At 47.6% G+C, this 19,009-nt stretch overlaps 1 protein-coding gene across 4 annotated transcripts in view; it reads left to right on the top strand.

Moving 5' to 3' along the window:
• The first annotated feature begins 2,972 nt into the window (after positions 1-2,972).
• Positions 2,973-19,009, top strand: part of ACSBG1 (acyl-CoA synthetase bubblegum family member 1) — a 30,677-nt gene continuing 14,640 nt past the window's right edge. Inside the window, exons 1-7 of one of the 4 annotated variants that reach the window (XM_083475766.1) lie at positions 2,973-3,208; positions 4,980-5,041; positions 9,272-9,489; positions 10,033-10,121; positions 11,650-11,770; positions 16,474-16,554; positions 18,457-18,606. In XM_083475766.1, the coding sequence (XP_083331892.1) occupies positions 3,186-3,208; positions 4,980-5,041; positions 9,272-9,489; positions 10,033-10,121; positions 11,650-11,770; positions 16,474-16,554; positions 18,457-18,606 (744 nt within the window). In that variant the 5' untranslated portion in view covers positions 2,973-3,185. Of the gene's footprint in view, positions 3,209-4,958; positions 5,042-9,271; positions 9,490-10,032; positions 10,122-11,649; positions 11,771-16,473; positions 16,555-18,456; positions 18,607-19,009 lie in introns of all 4 variants that reach the window. The other 3 variants (XM_083475765.1, XM_083475767.1, XM_083475768.1) reach the window with 3 other exon arrangements.

Genomic DNA, 19,009 nt, shown 5'->3' with positions numbered 1-19,009 from the left:
TCCTGCTGCTGCCGCGCTGCCGGAGCCCAATTTCTGTTCTTATCCTGAAGCAAAGTTCTTAACCTGAAGCACTGTTTCTAGGTTAGCGGAGTGTGTAACCTGAAGCATATGTAACCTGAAGCGTATGTAACCAAAGGTACCACTGTATTTCCAAGTAAATGAGGTATTTAAAGAAGATAAAAAGAAAGGATTCAGTTATACTTTATCTAGATTTCAAAGAGAAATTATAGATGACAATACCAAATTACTGAAGATGTATAATTTATTGCTAGAATGGGAAACCAAAGATGAAGAGGTTAAATGTGTAATGATTAAATGGGCACAACATTTAGGACATAACATACAAATGGAAGATTGGGAAAAATTATGGCAATTGGATTTAAAATTTACTGACTGTATAACTTTGAAAGAGAACTATATGAAAACAATGTATTGATGGTATATGACTCCTGTTAAACTTGTAAAAATGTATAGAACAAGCTCCAATAAGTGCTGGAAGTGTAAAGAGAAAGAAGGTATGTTTTATCACATGTGGTGCACTGGTGGAGGGACGGGGGAGTGGAGGAATTGAACTGCCCCCGGCACCACTATTCTGGTAGGGTGCCATCACGGCACCCCCCTGGACACACGCTGTGTACCCCTTGTGCACCGTCCGGGTGCCACGCCCCCACAGACGGCACGCCACACCCCCAGAACACGTGCCACGCCCTTGCGGGAGGCATACCACGCCCTCAGGATACGCGTCTCGCCCCCTGGGGGCACCAGTCACGTTCCCGCCTGCTCTCCACCCCCGGTAGCGGAGCATGCAGCTTCACCACAGATGTGGTGGAATTGGACAGGAATTGCCAAAAGAGCGCAAGAAGTTGTTTATGTATTCTGCAGTGGCAGCTAGGATTCTACTAGCTCAAAAATGGAAAGAGGACAAGATACCGACGAAAGAAGAATGGCAAGTCAAACTTATGGAATACGCTGGAAAAACAAAACTCACGGGAAGACAATGATAATGAAGACTTAAAAAAAAGATTGGGAACCATTCATGTTGTATCTACAGAAATATTGTAAAGAAATGGACTCACTAGCAGGATTTGAGGAAACACAACTAAGAAAACAAGTGTAAAGGTTAAGAAACAACGACATGGAAATTAATTAAGTGTAAGATGTAATTTGAAAGAAATTTGGTATAAAAATGATAAGAACATAAGAGCATTTAGCTAAAAGATCATAAAAATAAGATAAAAATTAAGCAGAAGTAGCAAATATTTAAAGAATCAGAAGGGGAAGTTGAGGGAAGTCACAGGGTGGAGGGGTTTCATTTTCTTTTTTTCTCTTTAATATGATAAATGTGTTGAATACTAAATCGTAAAATTTCATATACAAAAATTTATAAAGAAAGAAAAAAAGAAAAGAAAGAAAAACCTGCTCCTCTTTTGCTGAACCTTTGATTTGCACAAGATGTGTCTGCATCCGCCTCTCCATGGGCTGCCTCACATGGGTCTTTTTGCTGCATTGGCCCATGAGAGACTGGCTGCCTCAAATCTTGGGGCTTTTGGTTGTGGCACCCTCACCATGCAACTGTCTCCTCGCAGGTCTTATACCGGCTTGCTTAGCATTTGGTATAGTTAGAGAGCTGGCAATCATGTGGTAAACTTTAAAAACAAACAAACACATTCTCTGATATTATATTGAAATTATCTTGGGAATTGTTACTGTTACAGTAAAATTTTGTGCATTTTTTTAATATTAAAAAGTGATATTTTCCCCCTTCATTGCACACACTTTATTTAGTCATTTTAGGTTATTTATTTAATTTGCATAGTGCTTAAATGTAAATAAAACCTCTAAGTGGTTATGAACTCTACAATTCTGTGATATCATAGAATCATAGAGTTGGAAGAGACCACAAGGGCCATCGAGTCCAACCCCCTGCCAAGCAGGAAACACCATCAGAGCACTCCCGACATATGGTTGTCAAGCCTCTGCTTAAAGACCTCCAAAGCAGGAGACTCCACCACACTCCTTGGCAGCAAATTCCACTGTCAAACAGCTCTAACTGTCAGGAAGTTCTTCCTAATGTTTAGGTGGAATCTTCTTTCTTGTAGTTTGGATCCATTGCTCCGTGTCCGCTTCTCTGGAGCAGCAGAAAACAACCTTTCTCCCTCCTCTATGTGACATCCTTTCATATATTTGAACATGGCTATCATATCACCCCTTAACCTCCTCTTCTCCAGGCTAAAGATATGAAATCATTGGACAGCAGAACAGTAGAGGGAAATGGGGGACGACGACGACGACGACGACCTGGTCTTTTGTTTCCCTCACTTGTCTGCTGCACACTTAGCCAGATCAGCCCTTCTGTTTTGCACCCCTCCTTAAGTTTTTCCCCTCCTCCAAATCTTGGAGTTCTCCCAAGCCTGCTGATCCGCCCAAAGGCTCCAGACTTGGAGAATGAGTTTGTGACGAGTATATTGTGAGTGGTAAGCTGCCTCATGGGCTCTTAGAAGCTATGTTAGTCACCCCTAATCTGAACAAACATATATGCTGCCGTTGTTTAAGAGCTGGAGGACTTCATTTCACGAATTTTGCACAATAGCTGCAGACTCTCCCAGGCTGAGTTTAAGCACTATGAATCTGGGTTTTGAATGATGTGTGCCCCACATTCCATCTTTCTGTCGGTCTGTTGCAGAAATGCCTTAAGAATTTCAACACCCTTTCCCCCAAGTCAGTAACTGAGTTCCAGTTCTGTCCTATAGAAAGAGAACCACTATCCTACAAAATATAATATTCAAGTAAGAGAACTGGAATAATTTGAACCAAAGATTAGAAGGGGGGGAGCGAGAGAGAGAGAGAATTTGCATCTTAAAAAGCAGCAGTCTCATTGACATTCTTCTCATGGATATTAAAGAAAGGCAAAGGAAAGTTGTAACTGTTGAACACCATCCAAGCATTGATACATTTTTTAGCATGGTCAGTGAGAAATGGCTCCTAGGAACTCTGAGTCTCCTCCTATTGCATTACGTCTTTGACTAAGAAAGTGACCATTTGCTCTTGGTTCCCTAAGTCGTATCAGCTTATTTCTGCCTGGCCATACAAAACTCTTAGCATATTTGAAGCCAGCATTCGTCTGCCAAAGAAGTGGCACCTCTCCCCCAACTCCCATCAAGGATAAAACAATAAGCGGAGAGAGAATGACCGAAAGCAATGGAATCAGGTAAAGTAATTTTTGTAAATTCGATATTTCTTTCCTAAGAAATGGTGGCTGCAGTCCAATGCAAACTTACCAGCTAGAGTCCTACTGAACACAGCGGGGCTTGCATTGGAGTGAACATGAGGAAGGTTGATTTTTTGTGCATTCTGAGAGCTTGGACCTGATTCTGCTCTTGTAAGAAATTAAATGAGTGTTCTCTCTCATTCCATGACAACAAGTAGTAAATGTTGTAGATTTCAGCGAACGCTCCCTGTAAATCAGCAGGCAATGGGTTGCTCATTTAAAACTGGTAACAAGGATAACCAAACAAGGAATTCTTTGTCAATGGAAGGACATGGAAGTTTGCGCACCGTTTCTCATTTGCTGACATTGACTTGGGAAAGAGAACTTTTGCCCTTCAAAAAATAGCTACTTTGCACCTTGTGGTTTTTTTTTTGAACAACAACAGCAATCAAGCAATAATTTTAAGTTGCTGAACCTTCTAATATTAGCATACTATGTATGTTAGTACATAGATGTGATACTATTCCCCCCCTAAACCCCCCCCACACGCACCTGAAACCAGTAAATGGAGAAAATAGAACAGGAGAGAATAAAGTGGGGAAAGTAGCAATTTGCATTCCGACATGGAAACAAGTGCTGCTCAGTTGGGAGTGAAGCCAAGTCATAAGAATGCATGCAGAAAGGGGTAGGCAGGGAACGGGAAAAGTTTTGTAAAATCGCAAGGTATTCTGCAAACCACATACATGTACACAAAGCAGCAAAAATTGCTGTTATGGGAGTAAAAAACCAAGCAACAAATAAATAATAGTAGTAACAACAACAACAACAGCAGCAACATAATTTGCCCTGATTTTCTATACTAGACACCATTATGTTGTTGTTGTTGTTGTTGTTGTTGTTGTTGTTGTTGTTACTATTATTATTTATTTGTTGTTTGGTTTTTTTTAACAAAGGTAATTCAAAGCAACTTACAACATATAAACAAACACATATGTTGAAACTGTCAGAAAAGAAAGAAATCTAAAAGACAGTTCTGTTTTTAAAAGGCAGGATTAGAACATCCCACCCACTGAAGGATAATTAAGAGCCAAAGACCTGGAGAAAAATAATGGTGTCTGATGTGTGACATTGGGAGTACGGCAAGGCAAGGCACAGCTGGATTGGCTGTGGGGTTGGCTGTGGGGCCCAGTTCCCCATGGGGAACTCAATCATGCAGCTAATCCCCACTCAGAAAGCAGCTCTGCCAACCCAATGCAGGGTGCTTTGCTGGGCATAGAGCTTGCAACACCCCTTGCGGTTCCCAACTTCTCCCAAACCAGGTCACTGTCAGATAAATTGTCCTGCCCACCTCTCAAAGTTGGCTCAGGGGGTGGGGGTTAATGAGCAGGGCCAGCCACCCTGGGCTTACCTGAACAATGAATAAGACTGAAATTATGATGCAGCTCAGGACCACCATACCTCAAGGACTGCCTCTCTCCCTCTGAACCTCTGAGGCCCTTCTTTGTGTGCTGCCTTCTTGAGAAATCTGGAGGGTGGCAACATGAGAAAGGGCCTTTTTTGTGGTGTCTCCTCAGTTGTGGAATGCTCTCCCCAGGGAGGCTCACCTGGCGCCTTCACTACATGTTGTTAGGCACCAGGTGAAAACATTCCTTTTTATGCAAATCTATATGCATACATTTTATGCAAATCTATCTCCTTTTTTCTTTTGGCGATGTGCTTCTTCTGAGTCCATGCAAAACTCTGCCTACAGACTTTCTTCCCCCTTCTTCAGGAATTTGTCAGAAGCACAGAACAACTGGAAAAATTCTGGAACAGGGCAAGAAGATTCCTCAGGTAAGCATATGTCAGGAAAGGGGATACCCACAATGTAGCCCATAATTGCCTAATTGGGCCTTCTGTGAAAGGGGGGGGTGGAGGAGGACGCACAAGAGGCCAATTAACCTGCTCCAGGTGTAGCACCCATCTTTGCTGCAGGTAAGCGTGGGGGGAGAGCAACTGCTAAAGCGCAGCAAACGCAACCTATTCCTGCGCCTGCAGCGCAACCCAAACCGCCTCCTGAGTGCACCGGCTCTTTCTCCCACATAAGTTGGATGGGAGCCTTCTGGATTTGTCCGTGGTAACTTTTCATACTGTTAACCTGAGTTTCATACCTCTCCCTGCTGTGCGCACAGAGTTTCAAATGCGGCTCCTTTCCCCTCTTGTGGTCTGCGACCTCTCTTGCTCAAAGCATAATCAGGAAAAAGCCAAAAAAGAACTAGTTGTCGGTGTCTGCAGAATAAAGGAGCTTTTGTGGGGACCTAGAATGGCTTTTCTGTTCCTCAACAACTTTGTGCAGGGTTTCGATGGCACTCTGCCATTTCTTGCTATGGGAGCATTTGCCATTGTTGAACAGAGCCAGCTTTAAAAGGGGCTTCCTTGCTTCTGGGACTCAGAAGGGCTTCCCCATTGTGTCTGTTCCTCCTTTGTGTGCCGCAACTTCCTCAGTGGTGAGAAGAGCCCTCTTGGATCAGACCAAAATCCTGTCTGATCCAGCATTGGGTTCCCTAAAGGGGGGGGGCAGTTTGAATCAGTCTGCATTGAAAGGCAAAACTATTTCTACTTTCCCAAACAGTATTCTCACAGAAACCCAGCCATCCTTTGAAATTTGCACTTTGTTTAATTTTGCAATGCAGTTTTCCCACCAAATAATGCACACAAAAAGGTATATATGGTACTGAGGATAAAGTGTGCCACTGGGCTGCATGTTCCTCACCGCTGTCCCACATGAATGACTTTGTGCACGTAGAAACGTGGCACAGCAATGAGAGGACAAAGCCAGATCCTTTGTCCTGGCTTCAGGAAGTTCTTATATGGAAGAGCATTCAAATATTGTATCCCCCACCTGGTGAGAAAACAAACAAACGGGTTTTGCACCTTCAACAATTCCAAACAAGAGGGACCCTCAGGAATGTCTAGCTCAGGGATACAGAGGCCCCATTTTGAATGAGCCTCCTTGTGTGGCGGTGGCAATCCAGAGTAGCTCCACCAAAGAGTTTCCAATCCCTTTCAAATCCTCTGCTGCCTTCCTCCCTGACTTTCCTTCCCTGGAAAAATGCAAACTTTCCCTCGGCCTTTCTTTGGGGGATTTGTTCTCCCTTTCCATGCCTTGGTGTCAAAATGATCTTCGCCTTAGTTTTTCTCTCAGCTGAGGATGCAGCACATTCCAAAAGGGACTCTCAAACTTTCTTTCCTTCCCGCCTCCTGGCTGAAGTAAGAGTCAAGTAGCACTTCCCCCACCCCTCCATGGGTTAGAAACAAGTGCTGCTCTGGGGGCTACTTGAGAACTAAGTGTGTTGTTGTTGAGCTAAGCCTTGTCCTATTCTGACTGCCAAACCCTCTACCTCCATGCTTACCAAATGTCTGTCTCCCCTCCATGGATCCAAGTCCTCCCTCCCTGCCACTTTCTGGATCCCTTCACTTTGTCGCACTCTAGCACAGCCATGAAATAAAACACATGGCTCTGTAGCAGTGATGCATCTGAGTTGCAGCTGCAGGAGAGAGGCTCCTTCTTATGCGTTGCACTTTTGGGCATCGGGCCGTGGTCCTGGGTTGGGGGTGGGGGCTGAAGACCTTTTGCTCTTTCTGCAGTGGGGTCTCTGCAATATCCCAGTCTCCAGGGCCCTGGAGTCACCCCACCAACATAAGAGGGGAGCTGTTTAGCCACTGCATGCTCCAAAGTTGAGCATTCAGGAACTCCGAAAACATTCAGTGCCTCCATTTCCAGACAATGGGATGCAGCAAGTTCTGTGACATGCAGTGGAACTTCCAGGAAAATACGACTTAGGTCACTCTGAAAGTGATGTTGGAGCAGCCTGCGTCCTTTGCCCAGTATGTGCACAGCAAATAGCAGATCTTGGTGAAAGGCAACATGTAGCAAGGATCATTCTAATGAATTCATTATTATTATTATTATTATTATTATTATTATTATTATTATTATTATTATTATTTTATAAGATTATTGTATCATCTTAGAAGGTTGCACAATCTTAGAAGGGTCATGGCTGTGACTATTGTGAAGGACTACACTTCTGAATTTGCTACCTCACTCCTGGTGTTGGGTTGGCCTCTGTGCGAAACAGGGCCCTGAACTAGATGGACCTTTGGTCTGAATCTTGGGCTCTTATTATAGAATCATAGAGTTGGAATAGACCACAAGGGCCATCGAGTCCAACCCCCTGCCAAGCAGGAAACACCATCAGAGCACTCCTGACATATGGTTGTCAAGCCTCTGCTTAAAGACCTCCAAAGCAGGAGACTCCACCACACTCCTTGGCAGCAAATTCCACTGTCGAACAGCTCTTACTGTCAGGAAGTTCTTCGTAATGTTTAGGTGGAATCTTCTTTCTTGTAGTTTGGATCCATTGCTCTGTGTCCGCTTCTCTGGACCAGCAGAAAACAACCTTTCTCCCTCCTCTATGTGACATCCTTTCATATATTTGAACATGGCTATCATATCACCCCTTAACCTCCTCTTCTCCAGGCTAAACATGCCCAGCTCCCTTAGCCGTTCCTCATAAGGCATCGTTTCCAGGCCTTTGACCATTTTGGTTGCCCTCCTCTGGACACGTTCCAGTTTGTCAGTGTCCTTCTTGAACTGTGGTGCCCAGAACTGGACACAGTACTCCAGGTGAGGTCTGACCAGAGCAGAATACAGTGGCACTATTACTTCCCTTGATCTAGATGCTATACTCCTATTGATGCAGCCCAGAATTGCATTGGCTTTTTTAGCTGTTGGCTCATGTCAAGTTTGTGGTCAACCAAGACTCCTAGATCCTTTTCACATGTACTGCTCTCAAGCCAGGTGTCCCCCATCTTGTATTTGTGCCTCTCATTTTTTTTTGCCCAAGTGCTATACTTTACATTTCTTCCTGTTAAAGTTCATCTTGTTTATTAGCTATGATAAGAATGGAACCTCCATGTACAAATACAGTAAACCTCTGAATATCAGGCAGCAGGGGTAAACATTAACAAGAAGTGAGGACTATTGCCTTCAAGCCTGGGCTTCCTGCTGGCAACTGGTTGGCTACTGGGGGGGGCAGGACATTGGACCCTAATGGATATTTAGACTTACTCAGCAGAGCTCTTACCTTCTTAGCACTCCAAGCTTTTGTAGTTTTTATTCCTTTAAAAATCATGACAGTGAGGAATTGCATCTAAATGCCAAATCCCACCTTCTCTATAGCAGAATAAGCTGCCTGTAGAATGGGTGGCAAGCACTGAGACATCATTAATGAGAAAATTGTTATGTGCCGCCTCAATCGCTAAGCATGGAGAAACTTCAGGGATTCCAGGGCTCCGTTTCCTTGGAGATGGTGGTGTCTTGAGGATGTGTGGTTTTAGTTGCACACATATAGAACCTGAGCCTAAGATGGAGGGGCTCACAGCATTAACGCCCCAACAGATGTTGCTTCTCCATTAGTCTCAGCTTGAGAAGTAGCACAGAACAAGCAGGGTTCTGGGTCTCCGGATTCAGTGGCAGACCTTGGCAACTCAGATTTCAGTGGCCCCCTGTGTGATGCCAACCTCGGGTGCCCCCCACCTCTCGCCTTCCATTGGACACCATAGTTGTGGCACCTGCTGCAGTGCCTGCAAGGCTCCCTGCCCTGTGCAACTGAACTGGCCTAGATCTGCCTCTGCCTGCTTCCAGCTCAGCTCTCTCCCCCCACTCTACCCACAGTTCTCCTCCCAAGCAGCTAGTGGGGGTGGGAGTAAAGGCCACCCAATAGCCTGGAGGGCAGTTAGCTCTTACAACTGAGCTTGGGGTTTTTTAATATGCTGATGAAGACCCTTAGGTGGCCCCCTAAGGTCACTTAGCCTTACAAAGAAACCTGTCTGACCAGTCCAGCAACATCCTCCATGAGATTCCAGTCCTCCCTGGGCCCAAGAGCCCAAGATCTGGATGGGACCCAGGGCATCACACAGACTGGCACCGCTCCTGCAAAACACAAGAGAATATTTCATTGTCTGCATGGAGATGCATGGGTGCTGCAGCAGTCTTCTATTTCTCTGCCTGTTCCCCAGTGCCTCTCTGGACCACGTCTGCTGATGGGCTGGTTAAGCTGAGGATGGACCCCACATGTCTGCAAGCTCCCATAACTGTTCATCAGATGTTTCAAGAATCCTTAGAGAAATATGGGTCTCTCAATGCAATGGTCAGCAAGAAGGATGGGGAATGGGAAAAGATCACCTTTGCTGAGTATTACAACTATTCTCGCAAAGCGGCTAAAAGCTTCCTGAAGGTAAACTTGGGGGGCCTGAAGCGGGAGATCCAAAATGCTGTCCTTTGGGGTGTGGCTCTTGTGTGGTTGCTTTTCAGAGTAATTTTTAAAGCTTAAGGAGAGGTGTGAACAATAAGGCCACCCAATAAGAACAGACAAGCATCCTAGGAGGGTGGGCAGGGTCCCTGGCAGGAGGACCAACAGCCCCAACGTCGAGAGCAAGCCTGAGAGATGTCTGGTCCAGAAGCTGTCTGTGTCTCGGGGGGGGGGGTTACTGATGTGCCAGTGGGCCAAGCTCATAGTGTTTCTATTAGTGTTTCAAGCCCTAGCAACTTGGGACCAGCTGACCTACAAGAGGGCCTTACAAGACTGCTTCAATCTGCAGAACTTACACTATTGTAGGTGCCACATAATCCCAGTTCCACATGTGCTGGAAACTGATCTTTTAGTGCAGCAGCGCCTGCACGCTGGAACTTCCCACCTATTGACCTCAGGCAGCATTCAGACTTCTATTTCTTTTGCAAAAAATTGTGCTTTATCTTCTCTCTCTCTTTCTCTCTCCAGCTTGGCCTTGAGCGATTCCACAGTGTAGCGATACTTGGGTTCAATTCCACAGAATGGTTCATTTCAGCCGTGGGAGCTGTTTTTGCTGGGTAAGCTTTGGAGGAGGCATAGAGGACTTATTTCAGGCACTGTTCAGCCAACCTTGCTTTGCAAGATCAGAGACAAAAGGAAGCACCATTTATTCCATTATGTCACCACCTCACCAGTATTTCATATATTATATTTTTTACTCTTTTCTTATGTTGATAGCTCACCTTTCTTCCAGCTTGGAACCCTGAGCACATGTGCTTAGCTTTTGCAAGACTATATCCTGGGGAACACATTCTATACTGTAAAGCCAGCGATGTGGAGCCTGTGGCCTTCCAGATGTTGTTGGACCTAACAGTCATCAGCCTAGCCAATGGCAGGGGTCAGAGTCCGGCAATACCTGAGTGGTCCAGAGGTCAGGGTAAGGGACCCCTGACCATTAGGTCCAGTCGTGGCCGACTCTGGGGTTGCGGCGCTCATCTCATTTTATTGGCCGAGGGAGCCGGCGTACAGCTTCTGGGTCATGTGGCCAGCATGACTAAGCCGCTTCTGGCAAACCAGAGCAGCACACGAAAATGCCGTTTACCTTCCTGCCAGAGCGGTACCTATTTATCTACTTGCACTTTGAGGTGCTTTCGAACTGCTAGGTTGGCAGGAGCAGGGACTGAGCAACAGGAGCTCACCCCGTTGCGGGGATTCGAACCGCCAACCTTCCGATCGGCAAGCCCTAGGCTCTGTGGTTTAACCCACAGCACCACCCGCATCCCAAGAGGTCAGGGTAGAAGACTCCAATTTCCAGTGTTACTTGCACTGTTTCCATTACACTGCTGTTTAGTTTCCAACAAAAATTACATCCTTGGGCTTGCTGTCCACTGGGGTGGAATTTTGTGCAATTAGCTGCATTGTTATTATTATGTGATATTCCATACCGTTAGTTTCAGTGTGAAAGAAACACAATGACAATGGGTGTATATCATCCATTATGTGTTGATTTGTGGACTGAAAGCAACAATAACAGTAAATACAGTCCATATGCATCAGACTGATTTCCATTCTGGACACAGGACGAATGAGTAAACATTGTCAATTTCCACACCAGTTTCCGTCGGCATCCTCCGACCTCCTGAGCCACAGATCCCCCAGCCTTATGAGTAATTCTGGCAGGGTGAGGAAGGAGCCTTGGAGTACCTGGTGTGACCGAAGCCCTTGCAAGGATGGTCACATTTCCTATCTGGACTTGGAATAACCAGCCAGATTACCAGTGTGGCTAGAAGCTGATGATGGAAGCTAGAGAGACAGAGGCATCTCTGCTCAGCACTGGACCCCCGGCTGGGGGGGGGGCTTCCCTGGCAACCTAATGGGGAAGTGACATCTGCTGGAGGGTTAATGCTGTGACTGCCTCCATCCCATGCTCAGTTTGTGTATGGGTGTAAATAAAACCATAGGTCCTAAAGACACCACCGTCTCTGCTGACCTTTGTTGCAAGGAAAGTGCAGGAACCCCTAGAGCCTCTCGGAGACGGAGGTGCACACAACATTGCCAGGAAGCAAAGCTTTCATTTTTTAAAAGTATCTTTCCCTCCCCTTCCAGCGGCATTGTGACAGGGATCTACACAACCAGTTCTCCTGAGGTCTGCCACTACATTGCTCAGGACTGCCGAGCTAATATCATTGTGGTCGAAAACCAGAAACAACTGGACAAAATCACGCAAGTAAGAGACTCCAGCTTCTTCTTCTTTTTACTGACGTGCACAAGAAAGTTTGTGCCAGAAAGCTAACCCATTCCCAGAGGAATCGACCGGGGGCTGAAAGGCAAGGCTGGTTGCAGCTGGAGAATGACCATGCTCTGGGGTGAGGCACCTGCTCTGCATGCAGAAGGTCTCAGGTTCAATCCCTGCCACCCCCAGTTAACAGGATCAGATAGCAGGTGCTAAGAAATAACCTTCTGCCAAAGAGCTGCTGCCAGCCAGGGAAGACAATACTGGGCCAGGTGGAGCAGCGCTCTGATCTGTCTGCAGGAGGGCCTTGTTTTCTGGGAAGGCCTGAAGAGCAGAGTCAGGCCTCACTGAGTTGGGTTGTATTCCATCAGCCTGAGCAGCTGCAGATGAGGAGGACACTCCCCAGATCAGCAGACCTTGCACTGCTGCTGGCGAAGGGGAGGCTGTGTGGGTGGCAGTGCCCCCTGGGGGTGGAATCACTTGGCAGGGTGCTGGGAGGCAAGGGGCGGCATTGAAAAGCTGGGCTCACTGGATCAAGTTCATCCATTTTGTTGAATTAATTAAACCAAATACAAGCACCCCCTACTTACTCACATTTTACTTGCATGCAACTGTGTATACGCACAGCACCAGGAAATACTGGTAAATAAATAGAGTCCAGCCAGGTAATGGTGGGAGAGAGCTGGAGAGTCCTCATGACTCCCAAGGAGACCCTCCCTGGAGCCTGAAGGGGACAGCAGTGAGGGCAAAGGATGTCCCAGAGAGACAGTGGCGCAGCGGGGACCATCGGCTGAGGGGAGGGCTGCAGGGCCTGCGCCCTTCCAGGGCCTTTTCCAGCTGGCTCAGGCCCTCATTTGGAACAAACTTTTGGGGAAGTGTGGGAAGTTGTTCTGCTATTGCTTCCCTGTTCCAAGTGGTTAATGTGTTTTAAAATGTCCTTAAGCAGTCGGTGGCATTTTAAATTTTTCTTTCTTTTTCTCCTTTTTTGCTTTGTTGGGGGTGGGTGGGTGGGATGGATATCTGGTTGGGGATTATTTTTAGTATAATTGTTCTGTTTTTGTTGTTTTATTGGTTGTTGTATAGTTTGCATTTTGTTTTTAAGGGGCGGGATCAGGGCTGCCTGGGAGTGGGGCCCCAGCCAACACAATGGCTGGGACAAGTTCCACAGGGGGGGAAGCACTGGGACATCCGAGCTCGGTGATCGTGGGCAGGAGGCGGAGTTACGCTAAGACCAGACCATGTCATTACCGAGGAGGCAGGTTTAGTCATTGTTTGAAGACTATCCCTGCCTCCGGGTCTGGCCTTGACCGGATGGATACTGGAATCAACAGGGGAAACCCACATGACCTGAAGGTGTTGCTGTGTAATGCCAGGTCAATGATGAATAAAACCACTGCCATCCACGACCTGATTGTGGATGGAGGACTTGACCTGGCATGTGTGACAGAGACCTGGTTGGATGAAGCAGATGGGCCTGTCTTAGCTTCTGCTTGTCCACCAGGTTTCTCTTACGCACAACAACCCAGGTCATGTGGGCAGGGAGGGGGGGGGTTGCAGTGATTTTTAGGAAGTCACTAGCTTGCATCAGGTGTCCTACTGGGAAGACCCAGTTCTCTGAGTGCATGTTCTGGAAGTTGGGCAATAGGGGCAGTACAGGATTCCTACTGGTGTACCGACCTCCCCACTGCGCCAAGGATTCCCTGCCTGAGCTGCTTCAGGTCGTGGCCCATGTTCTCCTGGAGACACCTAGTTTGGTTGTCCTAGGGGGTTTTAACATCCATGCCGACACGACCTTACAAGGGGCCGCTCGGGACTTCGTGGAAAGCATGGCCTCCATGGGGCTGTCCCCAGGGACGCGGACTTATAAAAAATATGGGGGGGGGCCCGGGAAAGCTCATGAATAATAAATAAGCTCATGAATATGCAAATAAAGTGGCCCCGCCTCCTCGCGAGCGAATAGGGGAGAGTGTGCTGCGCCTATTAATCAGCTCCGAAGGAAATTGGGTGGAGCTTTTGCTCGGGAGGGAGGGCAGGAGGCATGCAGCCCGACCCTGTGCATTTGGGGCTGGGGGAGGGGCGGCGATGGCGCTCTGCTGGAGGGGCGCCGGAGATTATTGGGGGGGCAGAGCCCCCCCAAACGAATTTTTGAGGGGGCTCGGGCCCCCTCAAGCCCCATGGAGTCGGCGCCTATGGCTGTCCCTGAATAAGTTTGGTCCAACTCATAGCCACGGACATGCCTTAGACTTGGTGTTCACATCTAGTGAAGTGGGTGATCTGACACTAAGTAAAAGTGAAACAAAAGAAGTGCCATGGTCAGATCACTTCCTGGTGCAACTGGACTTCTCCGCGACCCTTCCCCTCTGCAGGGAGGTGGAACCAATTCGGATGGTCCGCCCCTGCCACTTAATGGATCCAAATGGTTTCCAGAGAGTGGTAGGGGATGCTTTATCCCATGTTGATGGCCTTTCAGCTGATTCCCTGGTGGCCCGCTGGAATGCGGAGTTAACCAGGGCTATCGACTGTCTGGCTCTGAAGCGCCCTCTCCGATTGCATGGAGCCCGGACAGCCGCATGGTTTTATTCGGAGCTGAGGGTGATGAAACAATCGCTGAGACGGCTAGAGCGTCAGTGGCAGAAAACTCATTCCGAATCTGACCAGACACAGGTTAGAGCTCAACGTCGAGCCTACCAAGTGGCGATAGCAACAGCAAAGAAGACTTTCTTCACCGCCTCTATTGCATCTGCAGAAAATAGTAGCAGGAGACTCTTTCAGGTGGTCCGCAATTTAATGGAACCACCTTTACCACCAGGGCCTTGTAAAGACCCCAAGATCTCCTGCAACGATTTTGCAAAGTTTTTTGCAGATAAAATCACTCATATTCGGAAGGAGCTGGACACCACTGTGGGAGCAGGGCTGGGGCGGGAGAGTGCTAGAGCTCTGTCTGGTCAAGTTGTATGGAATCAATTTCAATCTGTTACCCCTGAGGATGTGGACAGGCTGCTTGGACTCGTGAAACCAATCACCTGTCTTCGTGGCTAATAAAAGCAAGCCGGGAAGGGCTGGGCGATGGGCTTCGTGGGGTGGTGAATGCTTCCCTCTGTGAGGGAACATTCCCAGATCCACTGAAAGAGGCAGTCATTAAACCACTTCTTAAAAAAACATCTTTAGACCCGGCCAGTATGGCCAACTATCGCCCAGTCTCAAATCTTCCATTCTTGGGCAAGGTGATTGAGCGAGTGGTTGCTGAACAACTCCAGGCACGCCTGGAGGATGCGGACCATTTGGATCCCTTCCAATCGGGATTCAGGCCTCATCACGGGACTGAAACTGCCTTGGTCGCACTGGTTGATGATCTCCGGCGGGCTAGGGATAAAGGTGAGAGCTGTTTCCTAGTTCTGCTGGATCTCTCAGCGGCCTTTGATACAATCAACCATAACATCCTTCTGGACCGTCTAGAGGGGCTGGGAGCACTGTTATACCGCCCTGTGGAACGCCCTCCCATCAGATGTCAAAGAGATAAACAACTACCTGACATTCAGAAGACATCTTAAGGCAGCCCTATTCAGGGAAGTTTTTAATGTGTGACATCTTAGTGTATTTTTGGTCTTTGGAAGCCGCCCAGAGTGGCTGGGGAAACCCAGCCAGATGGGCGGGGTACAAATAAATAGTAGTAGTAGTAGTAATAATAATAATAATAATAATAATAATAATAATAATAATAATTTACATGGCTCAGCCTCCCCGCCTAACAGCTGGTGTGCTGGTAGCGCAGCAGCAGCCACAGCGGCCCTTTTCCTGCACATCCTCCAGCCGACTCCAGGGCTTGAACTCCAGTTGTGTGGAGAGAGAGAGCAGGGGAGAGAGCTGGAGAGCAGGGTTAAAATGGGTGTTTGGAGGCTTTTTAGAGGGTGCTCCCCACTTTATGTGGTTTCCTTTATGTGCATGAGGGCCCAGAATGCACCCCCCACATAAGTGGTGGTGGGGACACCTGTACTTTAAAATGGATTTTGAATAAATGTGCAATTGCTGATTGGTCATGAATTCAGAACAATGCTTATTATAGGGTAAGGGGGAGGGACACTGCGGATGAGTTATGGAACCAAAGGCGGGGGTGGCCCCTAAAAGTTTGGGGACCCCTGATAAAAGCCAAGCCTGCTGGGCAGGAGTTGGGTACATAAGCAGTGGCTCTTGTCAATAGATTGCTGGGGACAGGAGGAATGCAGGGGGCCCAACCCGCAGAGAGTGTCCTTGGCCCAGGAAATCCTATGTACATGGCTGCTTGGAAGGAGCAGGGTCTCTTCCCTCCTTCTGCTTGCGTCATCCCTAGAAAGCACCAGCCGAGCAGATTTTCCCTTGCCCTGCTCCTTTCCAAGGGAAAACCTGCTCTTCAGTGACAGATTGGAACAAAGGGCAATCCAGGGAAGTTGCCGTTTGCTCTGACTGAGCGCCAAAGAGTGGTTTTCCCTGAGGGAGGCCATGGGTGGTAGCTGGGGAGCAGTGGAACAAGAGGGGGTTTGGAGAAGCCCCAGGGCTGCGCTCCTGAGTCAGCCTGGTCACTAGCAGCGCAGGTGGCCCCATGGCTGAGAGTCTTTTCCCAGCTCTTCCGGGTTCACTAGCTATGGGGCTTTTTTTGGAACAAGGATTTAAAATGCAATAAATTCACATATGTTTCATCCCCCCCTTTAAATGTTGCACAGATCCAGAATTGTTTACCACACTTGAAGGCCATTGTGATGTACAGGGGGCCCTTGGCTGAGAAGCATCCCAATTTGTACACGGTATGATGGGCAAGGAACCACAAACCATACAAGAAATTCTGCTTATTTCTGCTTATCTGATTCATTTTGTCTCTTCTTCTTTGTTGCTGGAATGCCTCAAAAACAATGAAAAATGCCTCCAGGAGTGCAAGTTGTTAAAAATAGTAAAGAACAGCTTTTCTTTGGAATACATTGTGCATGCAGAATAGTTGGTGAGCTTGTTATCCTGCAAGCAGAATATTCCAAGGACTGTTTTCAGTGAGTCTCTTTCTTCCTTTAGTGCAAGGATGGGAGAACCTCTCTCAAGCCAAGGGCTGCATTCTCTTCTGGGCAGCCCGGCAGGGGCCACACATGAACTTGACACACACTTGCAGTTCAAGGGCACTTTCCAGGCAGGCCAGGGCACCAAGAAGGCAGGCGAGAGGGAAGCCCAAGAGCCAGGGAGCAGCCTAAAGGGCTGCAGGTTCCCATGCCGGCTATACCAGCATTCTGCATGAATTCCCTGAAGCCTCTGAAGAAGAGCCCCGGGGCTCATTTCCCCTTTGCTCTTCAGATGCAGCCCAGCCTTTTCAAATGGCGGCATCAAATGTCTGTGGAAACGGAAACTTTACCCTGATGCAGGAGCTTGCCAAGAAATCCGCAGCCAGGCGGCTTGGGAGCAGAAGGATTAGCGCTTCATGGGATGACAGGGATCACTTGGCCAGGATGAGGGCATTATGAAGTGTCACCAGGGAATGAGAACTAATCCTTGACCCATAACCAGAGGGATGGCACCTGCCCAGCGAGCGCAGAGGGCAGAAAAGGACGTTGGCTCACGGAGACTCGCCACAACAAGGAACGTGGATTCAGGAATCTTTAGCTCAAACATCTATTCTTTATCATCATGTAGCTATGCCTTAGACTTGACAAACAATTTGGTGTAGATAAGGGCAGCTTCAGATCAGCCCCTATCACTTACTTCTGTTAGATTAACTCTCCAGTAAGCGTCTGCTTACACATTATACATTTAAAGCACCTCACCCCCAGAATCCTGGGAACTGTAGTTTGTTAAGAGTGCTGGGAACTGTAGCTCTGTGAGGGGTAAGCTGCCATTACCATTTGAGCGTGTTTGCAGCAAGTGTCTTTAGTACAGGGGTCACCAACCTAAGGCCCATGGGCCGGAAGCGACCCGTGGAGGTCATTTGACCGGCCCATGAGCTGCTCCCAAACTGAGCTGCCCGCTCACGCTGTGCTAAACCGGCATGGCACAGGGACTCACTTCCATGGCACTGGGAATCGTGTCTGCGTACGTGCAGATGCCAAAAATCGCATCTGCGCAGACGCAGAGCCCGAAAATTGCAGGTGCGCGTGTGCAATCCAGCCCGCAGAGAAATCTCCATGGGACTGATCCAGCCCAGGCAAGATAAACCTTGCTGACCCCTGTATTAGCTGATTCACATGTACTTGTACGTTGGGGGAATTTAGTAAGAGTAACAAAGATCAGAATTTTTTATTTCCCTCTGGTAAACAGGCTATCAGGAAACAGAAGTTCAGCAATATTCACTGATTTATTTAGCACACATGCGCCCTGCAAAAAGGCTCCCAAAGCAGAACACAACAGTCCCGACCCTCAGGCTTATGAGAGCCCACCTGCTTTTGACATCTGCTCCTGAATTCCAGGTGGTGCTTATAAGAATTGCCACACAACTCCAAAAATTAGCTATTTAATTTGCTTGTTTTACTCTTCCCTCCTCTTCCCCTTTTTCTTTTGTGTCGTGTTTGGTTTTGCTTTCTTTTATAGATTGTAAGACAGCAGGGAGGGACTGTCTTGCTTTTATTATTATATGAGCTGTTCTGGAAGTCACATGGCTGAAGGGCAGGGTAAAAATGCTTTATATAAATGATGTTAAATAAGCAATGTCTCTCCTTCCTGTTCTATTGCAGATGGATGAATTTATGGAGTTGGGCAATGAGGTCCAGGATGGAGAGCTGGATGCTCTAATTGAGTCCCAAAAGCCAAATCAATGTTGCGTTCTGATCTACACATCCGGAACGACGGGGAAACCCAAAGGGGTGATGCTTAACCATGACAATGTGTGTATTCCAGGCACCCACATCTCCATGGGCTGGCCCATGGCGGGAAAGTGCAGTTTAGTCTTTAGCTTCAAATAGGCAGTACCTGGTCGTGGGAATGCTTGGAAGTGACTTGCCTTAAGAACACAACAGGACAGGAAAAAATGTTTCTTAAACTCTAAGCAAGAGAGCAGAACAATCCATGGGGTTTGTTGGGACATCTCTCAAAAGCCTGCCTCCAGAATGTCAACCAGAGCGGTTCAGGCCATGGCAGCTGCAGGTAGGGCTGGGAATGAACCCATTTGAAATCATGGAGAGCTGCTCCCAGTCAGTGCAGAAGAGCCAGGGGTCTGAATCCGCATAAGGCTATCTTCCACATGATTTGCACACTGAACCTCCCAGGGTTCAGTTGCTGGCTCCTCCA

The sequence above is a fragment of the Podarcis liolepis genome (assembly GCF_965112155.1).
Source record: "Podarcis liolepis genome assembly, chromosome: 14".
Lineage (NCBI taxonomy): Eukaryota > Metazoa > Chordata > Lepidosauria > Squamata > Lacertidae > Podarcis > Podarcis liolepis.
This window is presented reverse-complemented; position numbering and strand designations above follow the sequence as displayed.